Source organism: Paramormyrops kingsleyae, chromosome 2, assembly GCF_048594095.1.
Source record: "Paramormyrops kingsleyae isolate MSU_618 chromosome 2, PKINGS_0.4, whole genome shotgun sequence".
In the NCBI taxonomy this organism is placed as follows: Eukaryota; Metazoa; Chordata; class Actinopteri; order Osteoglossiformes; family Mormyridae; genus Paramormyrops; species Paramormyrops kingsleyae.
The window spans coordinates 26,094,655-26,117,318 of NC_132798.1; the positions used below are offsets into that span (position 1 = coordinate 26,094,655).

Here is a 22,664-nt window from a genome sequence, read left to right on the forward strand (position 1 = left end):
CACTTGATAAGCAGTCATGGAAGATGTATGGATTGGACAGGCAAGTAAGTGTTTGATGTGCGTCAGCTTTTTCCCCAACTTACAATAATACAGGGATTTCAAATTTTCAAAGGGGGGGAGGGGCACAGCCTCTGGGGCTCGAATGTGGGTGTCTGTGTTTGCATGCTCTCGCTCTACCACATGGATATGCTCTGGGTGTCTGTGAGTTTGAATGCTCTCGCTCTGCCACATGGATATGCTCTGGGTGTCTGTGAGTTTGAATGCTCTCGCTCTGCCACATGGATATGCTCTGGGTGTCTGTTTGCATGTTCTCCCTCTGCCACATGGATATGCTCTGGGTGTCTGTGCGTTTGCATGTTCTCCCTCTGTCACATGGATATGCTCTGGGTGTCTGTGAGTTTGAATGCTCTCGCTCTGCCACATGGATATGCTCTGGGTGTCTGTGAGTTTGCATGTTCTCCCTCTGTCACATGGATATGCTTTGGGTGTCTGTGCGTTTGCATGTTCTCCCTCTGTCACATGGATATGCTCTGGGTGTCTGTGCGTTTGCATGTTCTCCCTCTGTCACATGGATATGCTCTGGGTGTCTGTGAGTTTGCATGTTCTCCCTCTGTCACATGGGTATGCCCTGGGTTTCTTTCATTTCCTTTTGCAGTCCAGTGACATGCAGGCAGGTTAACCAGCATCTCTAAATTGCCCCCAGTGTGAGAGTGTACTCTGTGATGGACTGGTATCCTGTTCAGGATGTACTCCAGTCTTGCGCCCTATACTGCTGAGAGAACATCCAAATTCATCCCACATCCCTGCCCAAAATAAACGGTTAGAAGTTGGATGGATGGCACTTTAAATGGTTTTGTAATGAATTTTGGAGATGTATGTAGTACTTGCAGAATTTACTCTGCTTAACCACTTCTGTCTATCACCATTGCATTAGTGACCAGTTGCATCTCCATCAGCAAAATACTATTTGCAGAACAGTATTAGGTACTATTTGAATAGCCAAGTATTCTGACATGAACTATACTAAATGCAGTGCATGATAATCTATTTGATTGTGGGTAACAGCTGATTCAAAATGTTAAGTGTGTCCTCTAATTTGCCCTTTAGGGTTAAAAAAACTATAGGCAATTGGAAAACAATAATCTCTTGAGATTTTAATATTCTATTATTTGGAACACTCAGATCATATTTTTGACGTATTGTGCAGAGCTTCACCACCACCACGCAAACCGATTTCAGCCAAGTATTATTTTCATCATAAAATGAAACCATTTCCGGAACAAAAATAGCCTTGCCACTTAAAAACATTGTTGACAAGTCATCCACTGTTGAAATCAATACTATTTTGTCTACCTACTTATGTATTTCACAACTACTCATGCGACTCATCCAGACAAATCAGTATGAACTCTGCACCCCATGATTATCAGTGTAATTACCATCTCACCTCCACCTTTCCCCCTTCAGAAGTGAAAAGCCTACCTAATTTACCTCTGGCAAAATAAGCCACGACGCAGCCTTCAGCATTCGCATTCGCTGGGTTTACCGGCCACGAGAGATAACATCTTCCGACGGAACGCAGCGTGGCAAAACAGGCTGCTAGGTAGTCCTGTGACATCACGAGGCGTGGGTGGAAGAGTGGCTATTATTAAATGATACGATCTTTAGAAAGCTTGGGCAAAAACTGGAGGATGATGAGTGACGTGGATACACAGGTATGACTCAAAGCCTGGATAAAAGCATTTCAGGCTAAAGAGCACAGAATTACTTTAAAATGCATTAAAAAATACAGCAATTGACACAAAGGACAATGTGTCCAGTCCTCACTGATAATTAAGTTGTACTGCAGCTTTTTACTTCCACCTGTAAATAAGGTTAGTCAGGCTTTAGGTCGCTGTGGGTTCCTTAAAGGAAAGCTCACCTTCTTCTTGGAAAATCCTTTGTCCTCATCCTTGCCACTCTTGCCGTTCTTCATCTGCTTGGCCATTTTCTGCTCCCCAGGCTGCTTGATAGTGATGCGGATCTCAGGAGGGCAGATGTAATTCTCCAGGCTCTTGGGGGGCTTCTTGGCTCGCTTCGTGGTCTGTATCTTCAGCTTCAGGCTGCCTTCGGAGAAGCTGGCCTCCTTGATGGAGAATTCCTGCTCCTCCAGCCCATCGCCGGGCACCCACTTCTCGCTGTCTGGATTTGAGTTGACGTCCACGTCCCTGCCCAGGCCCAAGTCATCGTCCTCCTCGGTATCGAGTCGCTCCCCTGTGGCAGGGAGTCCCTTCCCGGGCGTGGAGAGCAGACCACCGGTGCCCTCTGGGAGGTCACCCTGGCTGGCTGAGCCTCCACTGGGGTAGAATTCAACGTCACCCCCCTTCGGTCGGGACGGGATACAGAGATCTCTCTGCTCCATCGACTTCCCGAAGTGTGATTCGGGAGACAGAAACCAGGAGCGACCAGGATATCAGGAGCAAATCTGTCTAGTAAAACAGCGTGACAGTACCAGTCAACAAGGGCTCAGATATTCCACAGTGCTATTGCTCTTGAAATCTCAATAGTCCCACAAAAAGATCATTTTTTCCAGGAGAAACTGTGGAGAGAGAAAAAAAAAAACAGAATTAAGATAAAATCTGAGAGAGTTTAGCTCCACCCACATTTCATATTTCACTTACATAATTAGCGTAACTCTTCTGAAGAAACACGGGGATAGCCGAACAGCACCTCAGCACCCTTCCACACCCAACGGCGGTGCGACCGCCTAAGACTGAGATACCGGCAGGCAAATTTCTGCTATACGGCTCGGGCTGCATTATTTCACATTTCCCTTCCCTTTCCCTTCCTCACAACGTGACTGACATTGATACAACACAGCCACCAGAGCAGAGAAAGAGGAAAGCTGCAAGGGCTTTAAACGAAAGCCGTACCAAAAAAAAACCCCACAGATCCACAAGATGAGTAGGCCACAGGAAAGGAAGACCTGATGTCAAATTCAATTCCTGTTCCAGAGGAGCCATTTTCATTAAATCCCTAAAGAACGAAACTGGTTTGTCACCCAAGATCCTCTACTGCACTATATTAATTCCATCAGGTGAAAACGAACAAACTCATGGTTTCTTGACACGGCAGTTAATGCACTTCAGACACAACATGTAGCTACGACAGTTCGAGATGCACATCCTAAATGTCCCAATTAGCCCCAGCTAACAACACTTTGGCTTCAGGCTGTGAAACATCAGACGTCAAAATAGATTCATCAGTGCCAGCGTAGTGAAACCGGATGTCAGCAAGATACGTTCAAAACAAAGTGATTCCATTAACAAAATTAATGAATAAATAATCCGTCTTAAAAAAAAAAAAAATGTTGGAGTTGAAAAGGAGTGCCCTTCTAATTTATGTCTGCACATTTAACGGCAGGAAGGCAAAAGTGGTGCAGTCTGCAAAATTTTCCTGTCAGGGGAATGAAGCTTATAAGCAGGGAGCTTCAAGTTTGTACACGCAGAAGGAATTTGAATCTGTACAAAAGGCGAAACGTTCCCACAAGCAAAAAGGTGATCAGTGTCATAACTGCCAGACATTCCTAGAATGTCCATTCCTTGACCTATCATAAAAATAAACACAGGTTCACATCCATAAAGGGCAAGATAAATCTGTTAACAAGCGCGCGCCGCTCAAAACTAGATTAAATGTTTTGAAAGGATTTTATTTTACGGAACAGTGAGTATCAAAGCACAGAAGAGAGAGTGTCAAATGTTTGAAGACTGAAAAATGTCAAAACAATTAAGCTAAGGGGTAATATCACTGCTGAAAGAAGCGGTTCAAATGGTCTTTATGCCATAAAATGGGAATAAAGCGTTACGGTTCACTGGTCTTCATTTCCATCTTAAAGCTTTGGTTTTGCTATATAATGGAAATATTTGGGATAATTTACTTTCGATATGCAACGACCCATGTAATGGAAATCATCTCAAAAGCCAAAACGAGAAGAGTCCAATACCACAGATAATTTTCACCTAGTCAAAGTGACCTCACCATCTGCAGCCTGTTAAAAAGGGAAGTTAAAAAGGTGCACTACCAAGGCACTGAGCTTCTGTTTTCTAGGAGATCTAGAACACATTTGCTGCTGGCAAATGAAATGCAGCAAGGAGGGGTTAGCTTCACGCTAAACCCCGCCCCCAAGCCTTTACCGCCATAAAACATGGTATCCCGGTAAAACAAGCGCTTTGTTGATGACGATGGCGTAGATAGAGCTAGCTGAACACTGCACTCACTGTGGAAAGGAAAATCTGAGACGACAAGCGAGGCTCTTGTGTAATGACTGTTCTGACCTTTAAAGGCTTAAATGCAAACAAACTGGTATCTGGACATGTTAGTGGTGGGGGTTGGGGCGGGGGTGGGGGCGGCGGGGGAGTATCACCAGCCAGGAACTATTGCTATTTTGGTCTGTACACCTGCAGCTCACTGCTGGCCAGAGCGCACAGCTACTTCCTTGTTATGTGGACTTTGTCCATCTCACGCGCTCGTGACAGCGGCTCCGAAGGAACACAAAAGCACACCGGCATCAGCTTCGCCAGAAAGCGGACCTATAGTTGGGCAAAATCATTAACACAAGGCCTATTTTATAAGAAAGTGTTGAATATCTCATTGACTTATTGAACAATCTACTGAACGTCCAAAACATTTACCCATCGTAAGGTGGAAATATCGTAACACGGACCATCGTAATCAGGGAAGGGTCTGTATAGTCTCCATATAATGGGTACGACATCATGAGGAAGTTCTCTGGATATCATTGAATAACAGCAAGGGGTTATTAGCACGTAATGCGTTATAATTAAGTGGTTATTTGATAACTAAGGAATTAAGCATTTCAAACACACAGGAGACTCAGCAAGATTAAAGTAACACTAAAGATGTGGTGCTATTACATTTGTGTGTGTTTTCCATATGTTAAATTTCAACTTCGTGACACAGATGTCTGAGAGGGAGAGTCCCCTGACCATTAGCTGGAATATATCTACACCCACCTGTACCTCATTCCATTCCTTTGTATATATTGGCTAGTTCTGCTTTTGTTCCATCAGCACCCCCAGAACAAAACGCCCTTCACATCTGATCTGCACAGCCTGACATGGTTCATGATATTTTATTCCACCTGTACAGCAATTACGCCTGTGCATTTTGTCCTGCTCGCTACTCAGGAAAGGGGGGAAGAAAAAAAAAAAAAAAAATTCAGTAATAAGCCTCAGTTCTGCCCAGAAATCCCTGTGTCATGCAGTTCTGTTCAAAAGGTGGCAAGGCCTGGGCAGCCCTAACAAAAAAAAGCCACAAAAGCAAATGTGAAGCAGTCAGACCCGGCACTGGAGTTTGACAGCTCTGCTGTGTCCTCAAATGCCTCCTGACTCCATCTCCACTGGAAACATCAAGTTCACAAAGACATTCTGAGCCTCCCTCATGCGGAAATGAGCGAAGGAAAAAAAAAAACCCACCGTGCTCAATTTCACACCTCGAAGATTTTTAACAATTTCTCACGTATCCTTTCAATCTATATAAGGAATAATTTTGGCCATCTGCAAAAACCGCCCATCTCAGCAGCTACAACTGTAACCATACTTAAGATAATGAGAATGTTGAGATAAACAGACAAATCACCCATGATTTCACCCCCCCCAAGATTATTTTCTTTGCAAACGTTGCTTTGACAGTAAATAAAGTTGCAGAGCCCTGGTGTAGGGCGGCATTTCTAATCCCACTCCTGGGGGCCCCCCAGGTCCACGGTTTTCTTCCCTTCCAGGACTCTTTGGGAGGGAGCAAAAACGTGGATTGTCTGGGGTGGCCCCGAGGGCCGCATGGACAAACACCAGTCTAAGGATACTTGCGGGTCCGTTACATACCGGAGTAATATATCTGCCAGGAGCCTGGTCATTACAGGTGACCCTTGATTCCAGCTTCATTCCTCCCAGGAATGTTTCATTGATGTAACTGATGTGTCCGCCTGAGCAGAATGCTGAATATCCATGTCTCTAACGACCCAACTTTGATTCTCTCTCAGAAGTACCATCTTGAGGCTGTCAATATGTCATGCAGAGCATTAACAAAGAATTTAAGAATTTCCCTCTGGGGGAAATCTAATCATTTTTAGAATTCATCTACTTCTAAAAATAGCATTCAAACATTACAGTGTGGTGCAGTAAAAGTCCAATAAATGAGTCCAAAATGAACAAGGTCAAATTGCATGGAAAGACTAATAAAACTTGGTCTCTGGCACCACTGCCTGACACTGGGGGCCATTCGCTTAGGCGCCCCCCCCCCTCCACTGCTGAGTACCCATTAGTGTGGGCCTGTCTCCAGGGCAACCGCATCTGCCTGATGGAGACTCAAGGTGTGGAGAAGATCCTTCCGTTTTAAACCAGAGGTCAGTACTTTCTCTGGCTCTTCTAACTTTTTTTTTTTTTGCGGACACGATCCAATAATAGGGAATAATCAGATGAGACCTCAATGTGGTTCATTTTATTCAGTGACATATTGCACACTAAAACTGATTAAATCAGCCGCGTATACAAGTACTAGCTGTCCTGAAAAAGAAATCTACTCTGAAAATCGACTAACAGGCCTTTTTGTGTCAGTTTTCTGCAAAAGTGGACTACTGATGAACGTCTTTATTCCTCACAGACTGTCACAGATTACTTACTGCTTGCTAGTTTCCTGAGATGAATGACAATTTGGCAGCAAAAAATATTTCCTCTATGGACTATTTGTAATGCAAAGACAGTTTCAGTGAGAAACAAGCACTTTCAGTGAAAGGTTTTCCAGCAGTAACATTAGAAAAATCCTAAACAAATATCACACAGTACATCCATCCATTTCCCTTACCTCCTGTCCTATGCTGGACCATGGGGGCCTAATAAACAGGACTTACCCAAAGCTTGTCTACAACCGCTTGACTGGTCACGTTTTCGTTTGCTTAACGTCGTTCCATGAGAAACATAAAGCAGAGCCTCACATCTCAACGCTTTCAATCAATTCCGAAAGCGAAGGGAGGGGGATCAAGCAAGTCACATGACTGCGGTGTTGAGGTCGGGTAAGATTCAGCTGTTACTGTGAGGATTTTACAAGGCAAAAGAGCATCCTTGTGGTGGGGGCAGCAAATGCGGCTTTATTATACACGACAAACATTTGTCCCAATAATGACAATCACACCCCCCTCAACTGGCCATGGTGTATATCGATCGGTATTTTGGGGGCACTTCACTAACATCGCTACCCGCTTTCCCACCCCCACTGGACCTGAGCTACACATTTGCCAGCCCTTCAGTCGCAACTGCCAGGGTGGGTGACAGCTGAGCGGCTGGAACTTGACCGCTGACTAACAACCGGGGGACGCAGCTGGAGCGCCAGGCAGCCGGCGGGCCGTCATGCGAGTCACGGCGAGGCAGCGATAGACGGGAAGCCTTGCGAGGCGCTCCGGCATTTACGCACTCCTCGTGCGAGGCGCAGCTGGTGCGCGACACTCACTTCTCTGCCCGGCCACGGACAAAAAGCGCCGACTGATATCAGCCCGATGTCAAATCTCACCGCTGAAACCCTCGCCCAACCAAAATCACTGGCGCCAGAGGACAACAGGCGCACTACGTGCTCGTCACTACGATACTCAAGCAAGACTTGTGCACCGAAGAGCAGTTTCACAGTAGCACCATAGAGCACAACAAGCACATGGGATGGCGAGGTGTCGCTTGGATGGCAACCGGACCTCTCTAGTGGCACCATCTACAGCGTTTGCCAGCAAGTGGTGCAGGAGTCAAGGACCCGAACGGACAAAGAAAAGGTGACAGCTGCCTGGGAGTCCCTGCTCTTATAACCCCCGGCACCTAAACCACTTAGAAACAAACAAAGCTGCAAAAAATAGCTAAATACCAGGAGTGTGAAACTGACGTCTTTGAGGCATTTCCACATCGGCCGTCCCAAGTTTCGTCCCATTTGGACGAAAAACAGTATTATATTAGAAGATGCAATCTCGTGAGGCTCTAAGCTTCACGCAACATTTTAAATGCGTTTCAGGAGTGTGGGGGTGGCATGAGACTGACCAACAGGACGGCAAGCGGAGGATTAATAAAAGTTTGCAGCCTCAATTTAATTGAATGGAAATAATGGGTGAAGTAATCATCTGGAAGAGCGGACAGGCCCATGCAAGCCATGCTTCTCAGATCCACTAATCTGTGAGTCAAAACACACCTTTCCTTTGGATTACGTAACCTCCTGTGAAAGAGCACGGGGTGTGGGGGTACTTACGGAGATCTGTAACTAACTTACGGCTTCGCAGAATCCTCCGGCAATACTGCACGCCTCCTTGCAGTACGACAAACACGACAGTTTCCACTGACAGTCACAAGAGGTTAAAATAACCATTGATGGCCACTGAAGCAGAGAAGATGGATTTTAGAAAGATAACCAAATAAATGCTGCTGAAAACACTGCACTTACAAGATCCACTTATCAGAAGGGAAACGCTTCTATTCAGCCCCTCTCAAAATGTTGTTGATTCTTGCAAGAAGGATCAGTAAGACTGTGTGCCCAGGCTTTTTTTTTAACCCGTTTATCAACAGGTTATTTCAACAGCACATATTCTGCAAAGCCTACACTGAATCAGCTGCAGAGAACCCTGACATCCTCTCTAACCAATATTTTGACTGTAGTGATATTCATGCAAAAAAGAAATCACACACAAAAAAAAAAAAACCCACTCACTATTTTCAAATTATTTCTTTGTTTAATAAAAGTTACCCAGTGTGATTTACAAGCATTTACAATTCAGAACATTACTCGAGTAACTGCAATCTTGCTAAAGACATCTATAGCAGGGGCAAGTATCAAAACCACATTGTTCCACATCCTTTACCACTAAGGCAGATATATCCATATATTTTCTTTAGTTCAGCAGTACGCGGCATTTCATATTCTAAATACTGCAGAGACCAAATTTAGAAATAATATACAAATCCTGAGACTCTGGAGAAAGACGCTAGCATCACTTAAACAAAACAAAAGAACTTCCAGAAGCAATTATTCGTATTATACTGCTTTCTAATCCACTGATTTTGGCAGTTTTTGCTGTAGGTTTTTCTTAACTTCCACAATAGGTAGCAAGGTGAATGAATACCTAATATCTAGAGGCTTTTGTGTCAGTCAGACTTTCAGGCTTTCATCTATACACATCATAGCAAACAAATCACGGGGCCTTAGTGTCCGGTGCCCAGCTGAGATACAGACAGAAGTCTGATTGCTCAGTGCTCCTCAGTTTCCACAGATCGCTGACATTTAGAGACCTGCTGTCAGTAAGCCTGACCAATACAACCACACAGATTTTACTTTTACATCTATTTATCTAGCAGAAGCTTTTCTTCAAAGCGATGTACAAGTGGGGATCAGAGGGCAGGGCCAGCCAGTCCCTGGAGTAACCGGGGTTAAGGGCCTTGCTCAAAGGCCCAACAGTGAAATCTCTCTGCTGGTCTTGGGATTTGAACCAGTGACCTTCCAATCAAAAGCCACAGAGTCTTAACCCACAGAGCCGCAAACAACCCTAATTTTGACACGGCTGGACGCCACTGCTTCTGGCCGAACAGAAATTCTAGACCGAGACCGCCTACTTTTGCGGAACAGTGGCCAAAGTTAAATAGGAACAGCATTTCCCACAGTGAAACGTCACTGCGCACACAGAGAAAGGATGTGGTTTCAAAGTAGAAATTCTCTTAAAAAAGGTTCCGAGAAAACTACTTCCCTGGGTGGTTGCACATCACTCATCTTGGGCCGTCTGGATAAACCTTAAATACAGGAGTCGCAACTAAAAAACACGAACGAAACGTGCAATTAAACCTACAGAACATCAGCAAGCGCTTAATGTCGAACTGAGCAAGAAAGACCAGTCTTAAGATACTGAGCTTGAATGAAACGAAGTGACTGCCAGCTGAACCAAGAAGAGGGAAAGAAAAATTAAACATGCAGTACTTCAAAAGAGGAGAGGTTCCAAAAAGCCAGGATGCAGTAGCAGTGTGATACATTGTGTGCCCAGGATGCAGTGGCAGTGTGATACATTGTGTGCCCAGGCCACAAACACCACTTTCAACACATCCATCTGACATCAAATTATACCACCAGACATGCCTGGATAATCCATCTGTTCGTGAAGGATGACATATGGAAACATCTCTCACGTTCACGAAGACCACTCTAATTTGTTTAAAAGGCACTTTGGGTACCTCAATGAGGAAACTTATACCAGAGTAAACATTTAAATTCAGGCCCACGCAGCATCGATCAATCAGAGCAACAAAAGCCATCCGTTGGAGATATGGCATGATCTGTCAAGCATGCATCCCAAAATAAAACGAACATAAAACTCCAGCCAAAAGTCGATAATCTTTAGCGGAGGAACGTCAGCGCTACGTAAAAACAGAACGGCGTGCATACACTCACAGATGGACAGCACTACACACCTGACAATCAGATATCCATTGCAGCCCCATAGGATTTCCTTCTACTTGTATGATAACCACGTCAACAGTGTTCGGTGAAGCAAATCGTTTTACAAGAACGTAAACCCCACCGCCCCTAGAGGCCCTTCAAAGGGCAGCCTAATTGAGTAAAGCCTGGTACAGGTCGTAATATGGTTTGGTATAATCGCCCCATCTGTTAACATGAAATCCAGTGGTTTTTGTTTTCAAGCCTTCTTTATGAGCTCCTACGATTCCCAAACGCTCATCGACTTTTCCCTAGGTATCCGTCCCGTGATCACACTTCCACATTAGCTAATAACTGGTCTTAACAAGCTAATTAAAACTGTACTGCACCTTATTGCAAAACCAAGCAGACTAGTTAAAAAAAAAAATGTTAAATCAGTAGACTGCATCTATCCATATACACAATGTCATTCTGGGCTTGTGCTTCTAGAGTCCAAACTAAACACCTCTCTTTATATCAATTGTTTTTACATTCATCATATATAATCAGCAGCTCACACTGCAACATTCAGTTTTCTTAATTGTCTCAATGCAACGAATGAATACCAGTAACGGGAATAAACTGGAAGACCTCATGCGATGAAGAGGTCATCTTAATTTGGTGCTGTGATAGCAATAAACAGCAATGCAGGATAAACCAGCAGGTCGTGGGCTTCAGGCCAACAGGAAATGTTCTTCCTCTGCTATAGTGCTCCTCTGTCCACTTAACATCCTCTTACAAGCATTTAGAACCAGTAAATCAGCCGTGACGCTGCTCTATGTGAAGACTAAAAAGCAAATATCAGTGTTTTTAGCAAGGTTTACGAAGCAAAAACACAAATACTAAATATTATCCAAAAAAGATTTTCTACACCCTCACTGATTTATCTTGAAGGGATATAAACATATAACAGTCCATGGTTTGTGTGCAGACAAACAGACATACAAACTTTTTTTCTTTATTTAGGTCTAGACAGAAAGTTTGTGTGCTTATTCAGATCATTATCTGATTTGTGTGCACTTTCACAGGAGGGCAATTCTGCAAAGGAAGATGGGATGAGGTGCAAAACAGGCTGAGATCTGCTACAGTCCATAAAGTCTTGAGGCAAAGTAAAATCCTCTCAGACTGAATTACTTTGACACAATCTAGCAGTCGAGGTTCTTATTTCATAATCATTTTCTATAAAAGGGACTGGCGCAGCTGTCTAAAATGATTGCTTTGAATCCTGTCAGCCTGTAGAAATTCATGAAAGATGAGCCTCGCTAAGACATTCACATCTGCTCTTTAGCGTGTCCTCAACACTCACACAGTGGGAGAAAATTCCAGACCTGCGTATAAAAAGGCTACGACTAAGCTCCGTCCCTTTTAAGGCTAAAAGCAGAGAGTTCTGATCGGGCCCACGAGCCTCTGGCCAAAATAAGGATCTGGCCTTGCCGGCTACAGCAGGTGGACTGGAGTCCCGCAGTGCTAAGACAAACTACTGTGCTCTGCATGTGGAGTACGTAGAGCCCTCACAGGGTGCTTCTGAGGAGGCCTGGAAGGGACCTCTGTCATAAAACTCAGACACCCTGCTGAGGCAGGCCTGTCGCACGGCTGAGGATTCTCACTGAGAGGTCTTGTTACATGTAATATGTCGTTAGCTGGAGTAGCAGAACAGTAGCACTCGTTAGCAAAGGCCAACAGGAGCGTTTATAACCTCTGGTGTAAAAGCCTGAATCCACAAACTGGATGTGGCCTATCGACACGTTACATTTATGCAAATCCTTGGGGTGGGTGGCACTGAACTTCTCACCCTGGACACCTGGTCCTCCTCAGCCTCAGTGCAGAGATTGGACACCACTGCCTGAGTCACAACCACCAGTGCTTTACAACGATTATGGTTACATCAATAGCTTCGACAACACTGGCTGAAATCAGTTACAGATACATGTTAGATAAAGGATTAGATCATTGGATTTCTCATGAAAGTTTGGGATGCAGACAAAAAAATGAAAAATTTGCATATAACAACCAGCTGTAATAATGCAACTGAGAGCGCTTTGAATTTGTAAAGACTACTTAGAAGTGAACCCAAATCTGGTAGCATTAATCAAGCCAAGGCATAAAGCACCTTGGCTCAGGAAATTCAGAAGATACCATCCGACACATCTGCACCGTGACGGCCCAAACCACTTTAACCACTTACTCATTTGAAAATCACATGACTAGACAGTGCACAAAAAAGGCGTTGCAGCCGTATTCAAGGCCTATGTAACAACCTATTTACCAAATCCGACTCTTTTCAAAATTAAGTCGCCAAGCTACTTCATGTTTTGAATTTTTTAATAACCTTGAGCAATATGATTATAAATGAAAAAAATAAGTACTACTAAATGGTATAGGAAGCCCCCCTCCCTCTCCCTCCTGCCCCTCCCCCCACCTCTCCAAAGGTTGTAAACAAAAGGCAGGGTGTGCGCTAGAGTGAGACCACACTAACAGAGTTTATCCTTAATAACTTCCTGGTACAGCAACACAAACAGAATCTTGCAAATCAACAAGGGGAACGCACTTGAGGACAGGACTCCAGGGAGAACAAAAGGCCCCATTCATAAGCTGTTTGTGAGGCACTGCAGGCCTGTCTACTGCTGTGTGCATATGTGCCCTATGGACGATAGCCTAATGGTAGCCTGTTACAGGCTGCTTAGTCTTAGGGCTGACATCCCAGCACAGACGGCAGGGCTAACGGCCAGCGCACAAGCCCTTCACTTGGGGGTCCCTCACTTTAATGATCTCCTGCTTCCGAGTCCTTAGGTCTCACCCCCTGCAAAATACCCATCCACACAGAACAGGAAATGCGAGCAATCTGCCCACATGGGGATAAAACAGCCATAACGAGACATGAAATTACTGCAACGGGACAATGAAAACTAACCACATAGACCTTCTACACAGAAGAGAGCTATCATCCATTGATACAGCAGGCTCTGGACTGCACTGATGACCAGGTATAACCATGGATCAGTCATTCGGCACAAGGAAATAAGATGGAGGGAGCCCCCATAAAAAATAGAGTGGCTGCATGCATGCTAACTACACCAAATCGTAAGGGCCTGGAGCCCCATATTAGCATGTTAGCTACACCAAATCGTAAGGGTCTGGAGCCCCATACTAGCATGCTAGCTACTCTGGATTGTAAGGGCCTGGAGCCCCATACTAGCATGCTAACTACACCAAATCGTAAGGGTCTGGAGCCCCATATTAGCATGCTAGCTCCACCATATCTTAAGGGCCTGAAGCCCTATAATTGCATGTTAGCTACACCGAATCGTAAGGGCCTGGAGCCCCATATTCGCATGCTAGCTACACCGGATTGTAAGGGCCTGGAGCCCCATACTAGCATGATAACTACACCAAATCGTAAGGGTCTGGAGCCCCATATTAGCATGCTAGCTCCACCATATCTTAAGGGCCTGGAGTCCCATAATTGCATGCTAGCTACACCGAATCATAAGGGCCTGGAGCCCCATATTCACATGCTAGCTACACCGGATTGTAAGGGCCTGGAGCCCCATACTAGCATGATAACTACACCAAATCGTAAGGGTCTGGAGCCCCATATTAGCATGCTAGCTCCACCATATCTTAAGGGCCTGGAGTCCCATAATTGCATGCTAGCTACACCGAATCGTAAGGGCCTGGAGCCCCATATTCGCATGCTAGCTACACCGAATTGTAAGGGCCTGGAGCCCCATACTAGCATGCTAGCTACACCGAATTGTAAGGGCCTGGAGCCCCATACTAGCATGCTAGCTACACCGAATCGTAAGGGCCTGGAGCCCCATATTAGCATGCTAGCTACACCGGATCGTAAGGGCCTGGAGCCCCATACTAGCATGCTAGCTACACCGGATCATAAGGGCCTGGAGCCCCATATTAGCATGCTCACTACACTGAATTATAAGGGTCTGAAGCCACATATTAGCATTTTGCACACTGAACCAAATTTGATACATTCTGTCTGATATGCAACTTCGTCCAGCCTAGTGTACAGTAAGGATTTGACTTTTAATTAATGGGCAAATGGGCAAGCCTCTTAGGTCACAGCATGGGATACAAAATGGCTGGTCAGTAACAGGAATCCCACACAGCTCCTCCAGTGCACTGCCAAAAAGGTAAGGCATGCGCCGATATTCTGTCCTGTAATGCCGCCAATAACTTGGTTTGTCCTTGGACGTTTCTCCATTTTCCTTTAGCGCCCGTGAGGATTTGGCCTGCCTCCAGTGAAATCCAGTCCCAACAAGGAATGCAGAGAAATTAAATCTCTTTTTGAAACAAAGTATGCATTTCTGATTTTAAAAAACTGTTACTGTTTTAAACAACAAAAAATATTTATTTTTTTAATGCACTGCTGACCACGAAGACCATAAAACCATATTCAAAAGAAGCAGTACATAAATGATCAATGCACCTGATTGCAAACTGAGAACAGCATTTTTCATTCATATCAATAGGGACTCATTCTTTAAATTCCACCTAGTTTGACAAGTGACCAATATATTTAAAAATTATCCAGCCTCAACTATCATTTACACTTGAGAAAATCATTGATTCAAACTGTTCTTTGGGAAAATCAAACAATGGAATCCACCCAAAAAGATTATTCTTACATAAATTTTACATTACTCACTATCCTTATTACAGCATAATCTTGAGGTTAAGTGTTAAATGTTTTAAATAATTGGTGTTGTCCTTTGTTTCCTAATATGATTTGTTGGTAATCTCTGTGACAAAGCTTCATCATAAAATAAAATCTCCAATAATGCCAGTCACAGCTATTATTTGGGTCTATCTTTAAAGTCATGCCTTAAAATTGTCTAGCGATTAAAGACAAAATGTTCTTCTTTTGTTTACTTAGGCAAGTAAGAGATGTCCCATTCTCAGATGTCACCCCCTACAGGAAGGAGGATTCCACATCTCGTCACTATTTATCAGTGTGAGCCCATTGCCGTGTCTATCAAGCAGTCCTCACACCCTGCTCAGATCATTTCAAAAATGGATACTATATACTACTAAAACAATGCTTTGATTTAGGGTACATGTTCAGATAATAAAACCTCTCCAAACACACACACACACCTGGCAGCAATTCATAAAGAGGACCAGGTTTATAGACAAAGTCTAAAACGGGGAAGTATTCTCATCATTCAAGATGCTGTTGATTTCCCATGAACTACACTGAATGAGATCGTAAGTAAAAGCATCATCATGGCAAATTATTGCCGGAGGAGTTTAAATGATGCCTACTGAATAGCACTGATAAGACAAGCATTGACATTTCCCCACAGAGAAACCATTATGTCAATGTACTGTAATGTTACACCAACCAAAAACAACTATTTATGAGACACTGCCGATCAGCCCATACCATCTGTAAGCTATACGATATTGCTGCTTTTTGCTTCCATTTCATGAAGGCCCAAGATCCAAATTTGAGAGGCAGATGATGTGAACCATGCCAATCCAAACAGTACGTTTTACAAAGAGTGCCAGTTCATGTTATTTTTATTATACAGGTTTAAAAACCAGCCCTGTTGGAAGACCTTGAACAGCACATGGCATAATAGTGATTCTAGAGCCCCCCCCCCCCTCCCCATGACCCCTGGAGGCCATAGAGGAAATGGATACACAACATGCCAGTCAGATCTCGTTTGATGTGTCAGTACAGTTTTTAAGCAGAAGAGATTAAAAGGAATTCTGGCGGCTTGTTATATTATAGCGCTATATTGACCAATTTCTGCGCAGCCAAGCCAACGTGCAAAGGAATCCTCTCCCCATACTGAAATGCACAGAGCCTAAGCTCCACACCAGCAGAGGATTCACTGCCTAAACAAGCACCATGTCATATTTATTGCCCGGACATTCACTTAAAAGCAAAAGTGTCCTCAGACACACGTATCTGGAACAATCATTGCAAGCAAATCAGCCAGCCAAACTGAGCCCCTTCAAACTGCAGAGACAAACTAAGTCCCTTTCAAAAGCAAAGCGTAAATATGTACAAACGTGTACAAAACCCAGCCGAAACCACAACCTGTCACTCGGTCACGTCGTTTTCCTCATCTCTCCAAAGGCCTGGCTTGTCCTTCACATTTCGTAGCATGAAAAGCCCCTTGCGAGCCGATTAAAGGTAGAAATGGTGATTTGTGACAATAATGGCCGCGTCGCAATCTGCGAATACGCCGAAACCCCTTAACCGGTGGCTTTAAATCAGATCGTGGAAACCTTTTTGAAGATCAATAGTCAACGAGGTATTTAACCACCCCCACAATGCAGAATGGACGCAGCCAATATTGCAGCAGAACTTGCAATCAAAGGGGATTCCCTCAACGCAAACAGCGAGTAAATATAGACTATGTATAGGAAAAATAAATATATTCTACATTACCGATGTGTAGGACGGGGAAACCCAGATAGCCATAAACTACTGTGAAACTAGCTACGCGTACTACACCTCCCAATCTGCACTTAAAACACCACAGAGGGAATATTTCCATCTGCGTTACAGGAGCAACTTATGCAAAAGGAGAAAACGCAGGGTGCAGAAAAATAAAGATGATGTGCAACTTGCCCTTTAGAAACTGCGGACGGAGCCCGAGCAGCGACCGGCCTCGGCGCAGTCTGACGCTTCGCGATTTCGCAGCCAAACTCTATACTTCCAGGGGTTAGTTCATTTCTTTCTCTCTTTTTTTTTTTTTTTTTTTTTTAAATAATAATAATTTCCTTTCGCGATCTGAATACAATTGTTGACACCGCGCACTATTTGTTAAAGAGACGGTCACAAAACAAACATTTTTTTGGGGGGGGGATTTAGGGTATAAGTTACTGGAAATGCGGACTCCGGGTTCCGTGTATTGGTCGAGTCTCCAAGTTGAGTGAAGCTGCCGCTTTACCGAAATCGACTTATAAAGATTATGGCAAGCTTTGAAAATCGCATTGCTTTTAAATTTGCTCTACATTCGTTATAAACATTAAAACACACTGTGACTTATACTAACGGTTGTAGGTTATATAAAAAAGCTCTTAATGGTAAAAGCCACGCTTATCCCGAACGAACTGTTACAAATTTTGCTGAAGTTGAAACATTGTAACTCTCCGGTTTGGTCCCATCGACGACTATCAGTAGTGTCAGTATAAAAAACTGGTTAAACTCATACCTTTCGTACTACAAGGCTAAATAGAGTTTCGTGGTGGAAATGCATTAGTCAACCTACTGTCAAAATGCAAATTCAAATCCGTTTAAATTTACTGGAAAGGTATAGACAGCTGTAAGTACTTCACTTCATGAAATCAAAGGCAAGTGAAAGAGCTGGCAAACTACTTACCCATATTTCGTGCTGTTTTTTCACTTGATTTCTTCTGTTCTATACGAATACGTCTATTATTTAAAATCCATGTATCTACATTAATACTATCGTCATTAGAAATGACATCCTCCGGTCGATCTGTCAAACAGAAAGCGGCTTTTAAAAAGAAAGAGGAAAATTAAGAAAATGGCGTCTACTAAAAGCTTAGTTGATAAACCCCAAAATAACACAATTTGATGATTATCAATATGTTTGCCAGGTAACAGATTGGTATTCGGTTACTTTCCTCTACGCAAAAGTAAAGATTAAATCGACGAGACGGTGCCAGCAATGAAGCCAGCGAGCTGTGTAGCTGTCTTGGATGCAAAAATATCCCCCTTTGCCTTGTTGCTGGTCAATCAGAGACCTGCATAGCTTCCCTCTCAAATCCTAGGCTGGGGGAGGGAGAGGGGGAATCAAGCCGTTTTTACTGCAGTGGAAAAAACAACCCAAAGGGGAAAACGTGTCGCCGTCGTTATTATTTCGATAATTCCAATTCAGTGGCATGCATGATGAAGCATGTGAGAAAGATTTTGGGGGGAAAAAAGAACAAGGAACGCTGCGATTTTTGTCCTCCTCGGCGATCGCTGACTGAGTTGAGAGTATGCACTCACTCCATCTCGCTCCGTTTCTGACTAGTCCTGCAGTACTTCTCTTATAATCGTCTCACAAACCCATGCACGGGAGACCTCTACGGACTCGGCCGACTGCGAGCTCACTGCTGCCTCTACTTGTCATCAAAGTGCCGTGCACGAATATCCTTTACCTTGGTGCAATCGCGTTGCAGGCACCCTGTGTATGCCGCCACCGGCAAATACATCGCCCCACCAGTATGCCTGGATTGGAAAATAAACCCTTAATTAGATTCTAGATTGCAAAACACATCATATGTCCATTTCACCTACGACCATTTCTTAATCTCGAATGTGTATTTTTAATAAAAGACCTAAAGAAATCTTGTTTTCCGAATTATAGCCTAATACCGTTTATCATCTATATAAATGTTTTAAAGGGACTATATCAATGCTTATAGTAGCCTAATGAAACTGGCTTTATTTCGTGTTCTTGAATATTAAGATCTCCGGAACACTTACGACGGGTAAACTATCAAAGCGAAATAACTGAAAATCAGGTGTTTTAGAAATTTTGTTCATTCGACAAAATGTGGTTACCTCAAATCGATCGTTCCTATCCGTCTTAAAAGTATTATGGTTGTAATGCAAACGATAAACTGTTTCCACGTTACTTCCATTTATTGGGTGGGGGTTACCACAGTACCCTCTACTGGAATAGTTGAGGATTATCTCTTCCCTTTCTCGTTGCAGAATCATACTGGGACGTAATACGTTATTTTAACGTGTTCCCATTGATTTATATTTTACATTAGAACCATAAATACTAAAGCATGTATCCAGCAAGTCATTCTTTTTACAGCTAAACATTTTAAAGTTTTATAAACTTTTGCAGTTGGACATTAATTGCATAGTTCCAAGTTCTCAGTTCGATGACAGAACTGATTTAGTCTTAAACTTACAGTGCAGTCCAAAAATATTTGGACAGTAATACTCTTTTGTTGTTTTGGATCTGTACAGTGGAATGTTGTTTTTGAAATGAAACAATGATTATGGCTATAAAATGCCGACTTTCTGCCTTAATGTGTTTACATTTGTATTAGGTAAACAGCTTAAGAATTGCGGTGGTTTTAATACATAATCCTCCTATTGTATATGGCCAAAGGTAATTACCATAAGCTGAAATGAAGTTATATTTAATCTTTATTCGCAGATCCTTTGTAGTCCATGACTGCCGGGAATCTATGTCCTATAGACGTCACCAGCTGCTTGGTATCTTCCATCGTGATGCGTTATAGTATTTCTGTACTACTAGCATTTTTTCCAGTTCTCGCTTGTTTTAGGGGCTTTTTGACATCAGGCTAATTTCAGTTGGATTGAGGTCCAGTTTTTGACTCCAAAAATTCTTTTCTTGCTTTGGCTGTATGTTTAGTATCACTATCCTGCAGCATGATGAAGTGTCATCCAACGGATCCTTCCATCCGCAGTGATATCATCAATGAGTACAAGTGAGCAGGGTTCCCTTGGCAGCCAAACATGCCTCAGCCATAACATTGGCTCCACCATGTTTGACGGATGAGGTGCTATGCTTTGGACTCTTCGGTATTTCCCACACGTTCTTCTTTCCATCACTCTGGTAAAGCCTGGTCTTTGTCTCGTATGTCTATAACATTTTATTCTAGAACTGAACAGGTTTTTCTTTCTATTTTTTAAAGGACTTTTTGCAAACTGTCACCTTCTATTCTTAAGGCTTACTAAGGGTTCTCATCTTTGAACTATTCCAACTATTCTCTCATTCAGAGTACAGGGCCAAAACAAAATATGTCACTGTCCGAAAACTGGACAGCACTGTATTCTTAGTAACTGGCCACATCATCTAGGCATTTTTGAGCAAACCTGAGTACCTGTATATGTACCATTTCCTACCATTGTCCTTTCCTTGTCTTATGCATTTTTTGACAGTGGTTCCACAAGGTCCAGTCCTTGGCCTACTGTGGCTTGTCAGCTTCTCACTGCATCTCATGTTATTTTCATAACCTTGTTTTAGACATCACACTGGTTTTTCTGCTCTTGATATGCATTCCCACTGATACATCTTAGCATTTCTTGGAATAGCTGCCTGGACACCATGGAATATATCTTCTTGTATGAATATATGACACATGTACGCCTTTTTTGTTAATAGAGTGCATGGTTCAGCTGTGATTGAAATAACACCTGCTTTACATTTCTTTGCCGTGAGATGGATAAACATGACCGTGTGTCTCTCGTGCCTCATTGTAATTGGATGGAGCATTGTTCAAAAACCCTGGTGACTTAAATTATAGTGCTACAGGCAGAATTACAGACACCTAACTGAAAACCAATTGTAGCTGTGGACACCAAACACAAGCTAAAAATGGCTTTCAGGGTCTTTGGCTTTGATTCTATTTATTTGTCGCAACATTTGCTTAATTTTGCTTAATGATTGAGTCAGACCTTAATGTTTAAATTTTGCCCATCTCTCTTTTCCTGTAACCTACCTGTCTTGGCTTTACACCTCAAAGTGCATAGTTTTTGCAGTTAACAATGCTTGTATTTTCCCATGTATGTATAGCATTACATGGTCTGTAACTTCACATACATATTTTGCCTTAAGCCTTTTGGAAGCTAATGCCTTGGTTTCTGATATGCAACACGTCCCTCAGCATAGATGTATGTAATCAAAGGTAACAGTGTAACAGTTTGGCAAATTGAAACTTTGATTCCCTTTACACCTCCTAGAACAACTGTTAGTGCCAATGGGTTGCATTTAAAATGCAGGAAGGATTGCATTTAAAATGTGCCCTTATATACCTCTCTGTGGTAAACTGTTTTCTTCTTGGCCACTTCCTCCAATGGTTCACTGAGATTCTTCTGATCGGTTTTGGGGGGGGGTGCTAGCGAGGTGGTGCATTGCATCTTGGAACAGTTGGACCCTGCCTTAGCCTGCTGTTGGGTGTTAACGGAACCTTTCACAGGTGGTGCATCCTAAAAAGGGTGTATATGGTAAAAAAAAAAAGGGTGTATACGGTATATTCAGAAATGGGCGCTGTGAGAGAGCAACACAGTGAGCCGTTATATTGAGTGAAACAGAGAGGTCAAAGTTCGAGAGCGTACCGTTCACACGGTTCCTGAGAATGAACAAACAATTAAACAAACATATTATTGTGTTCTTTGGCTTTCCTCTTACAGGAAAGTGCTGAGAGATTAAATAAAGAACCATATTTTCTACAATAAAAAGCTTTCGATGAAAATATGTTCTGAGTCAAGTAGTTTCAAACACAGCTGAAATTCCTTCAAGCAAAACTCCTGTCGATGACAGAGCTGAATGATACACTCTGGTCTCTGAAGGCATTTCCAGCACTGCTTCTTCACAGATACAATAATTCAGTCTTTTTACTCTGATTTTTAGAAAATCAGATGCGCTAAGAGGCACAATGATACACATGATAGACATGTCATTAAATAATGTGCCTTTGGAAAAGCCATTTGAAGCAAACACAAAGAAATACTTTTGGAAAATGAAGACATTTACAGGCAGTGTTCATTTAAGCTACACTATAAGTCAACTGTATTTTAAATTCTAAAGATTCCAGTCCAGTTCACATTCAAATTAAGGCATAATAAAAGATCACATTTATTGTGTCACGCTTGCTGTTTATTAGATTTGAATATATAATTTTTAGAGAATAGATCACTCTCAGAAGAACACCAAAAATACATTGCAAAAAATATGAAAGCTCAAGGGCAGAAAGTAGGTTAGCATTTTCAGGATAACAATAGCAAAAATCAAGTGGGAATTCCAGTCAGAATCCACAATTTAATATGTGGTATGGCAAGTGTCCAGCTGTTCTCTTAACACCACAGTGATTTTAAACTGTTATGTTATCTCAAGAATTGGCTATCTGGAACACAAGTTCCAGCTCTGTTGACACAGATGCTTGCAGAAAGACATACACATAGCAGAATCACGGACTTTAGAAAACAAGGTGAATCTAAGGCATTACTGTGCCTCAGCAGTTAAAGGAAGCTGCTGTTGAGAAACCCAGTATTTCAACACTGACCTGCGGAACAGCAGCCCTTCAAGGCAGAAACACAAGAGCAAGATACTACGATGCTACATAACCAGGCACTAATGATCGCATTTGGGTGCTTTCAATGCCAGGTAACTACAAAGTTTGGTAGGCAGTGGAGTGAGCGGAGCATGGAAAGG

At 43.0% G+C, this 22,664-nt stretch overlaps 1 protein-coding gene across 1 annotated transcript in view; it reads right to left on the reverse strand.

The window, feature by feature from the left end:
- The window catches only part of LOC111839199 (SET-binding protein), a 71,578-nt gene extending 52,504 nt beyond the window's left edge, over nt 1-19,074 (reverse strand). The window contains exons 1-4 of the mRNA XM_023802875.2: nt 19,031-19,074; nt 18,625-18,694; nt 17,838-17,957; nt 1,922-2,578 (exon numbers count right to left, since the gene is read on the reverse strand). Coding sequence (XP_023658643.1) covers nt 1,922-2,401 — 480 coding nt within the window. The 5' untranslated portion in view covers nt 2,402-2,578; nt 17,838-17,957; nt 18,625-18,694; nt 19,031-19,074. The remainder of the gene's footprint in view (nt 1-1,921; nt 2,579-17,837; nt 17,958-18,624; nt 18,695-19,030) is intronic.
- Nucleotides 19,075-22,664: the final 3,590 nt, after the last annotated feature.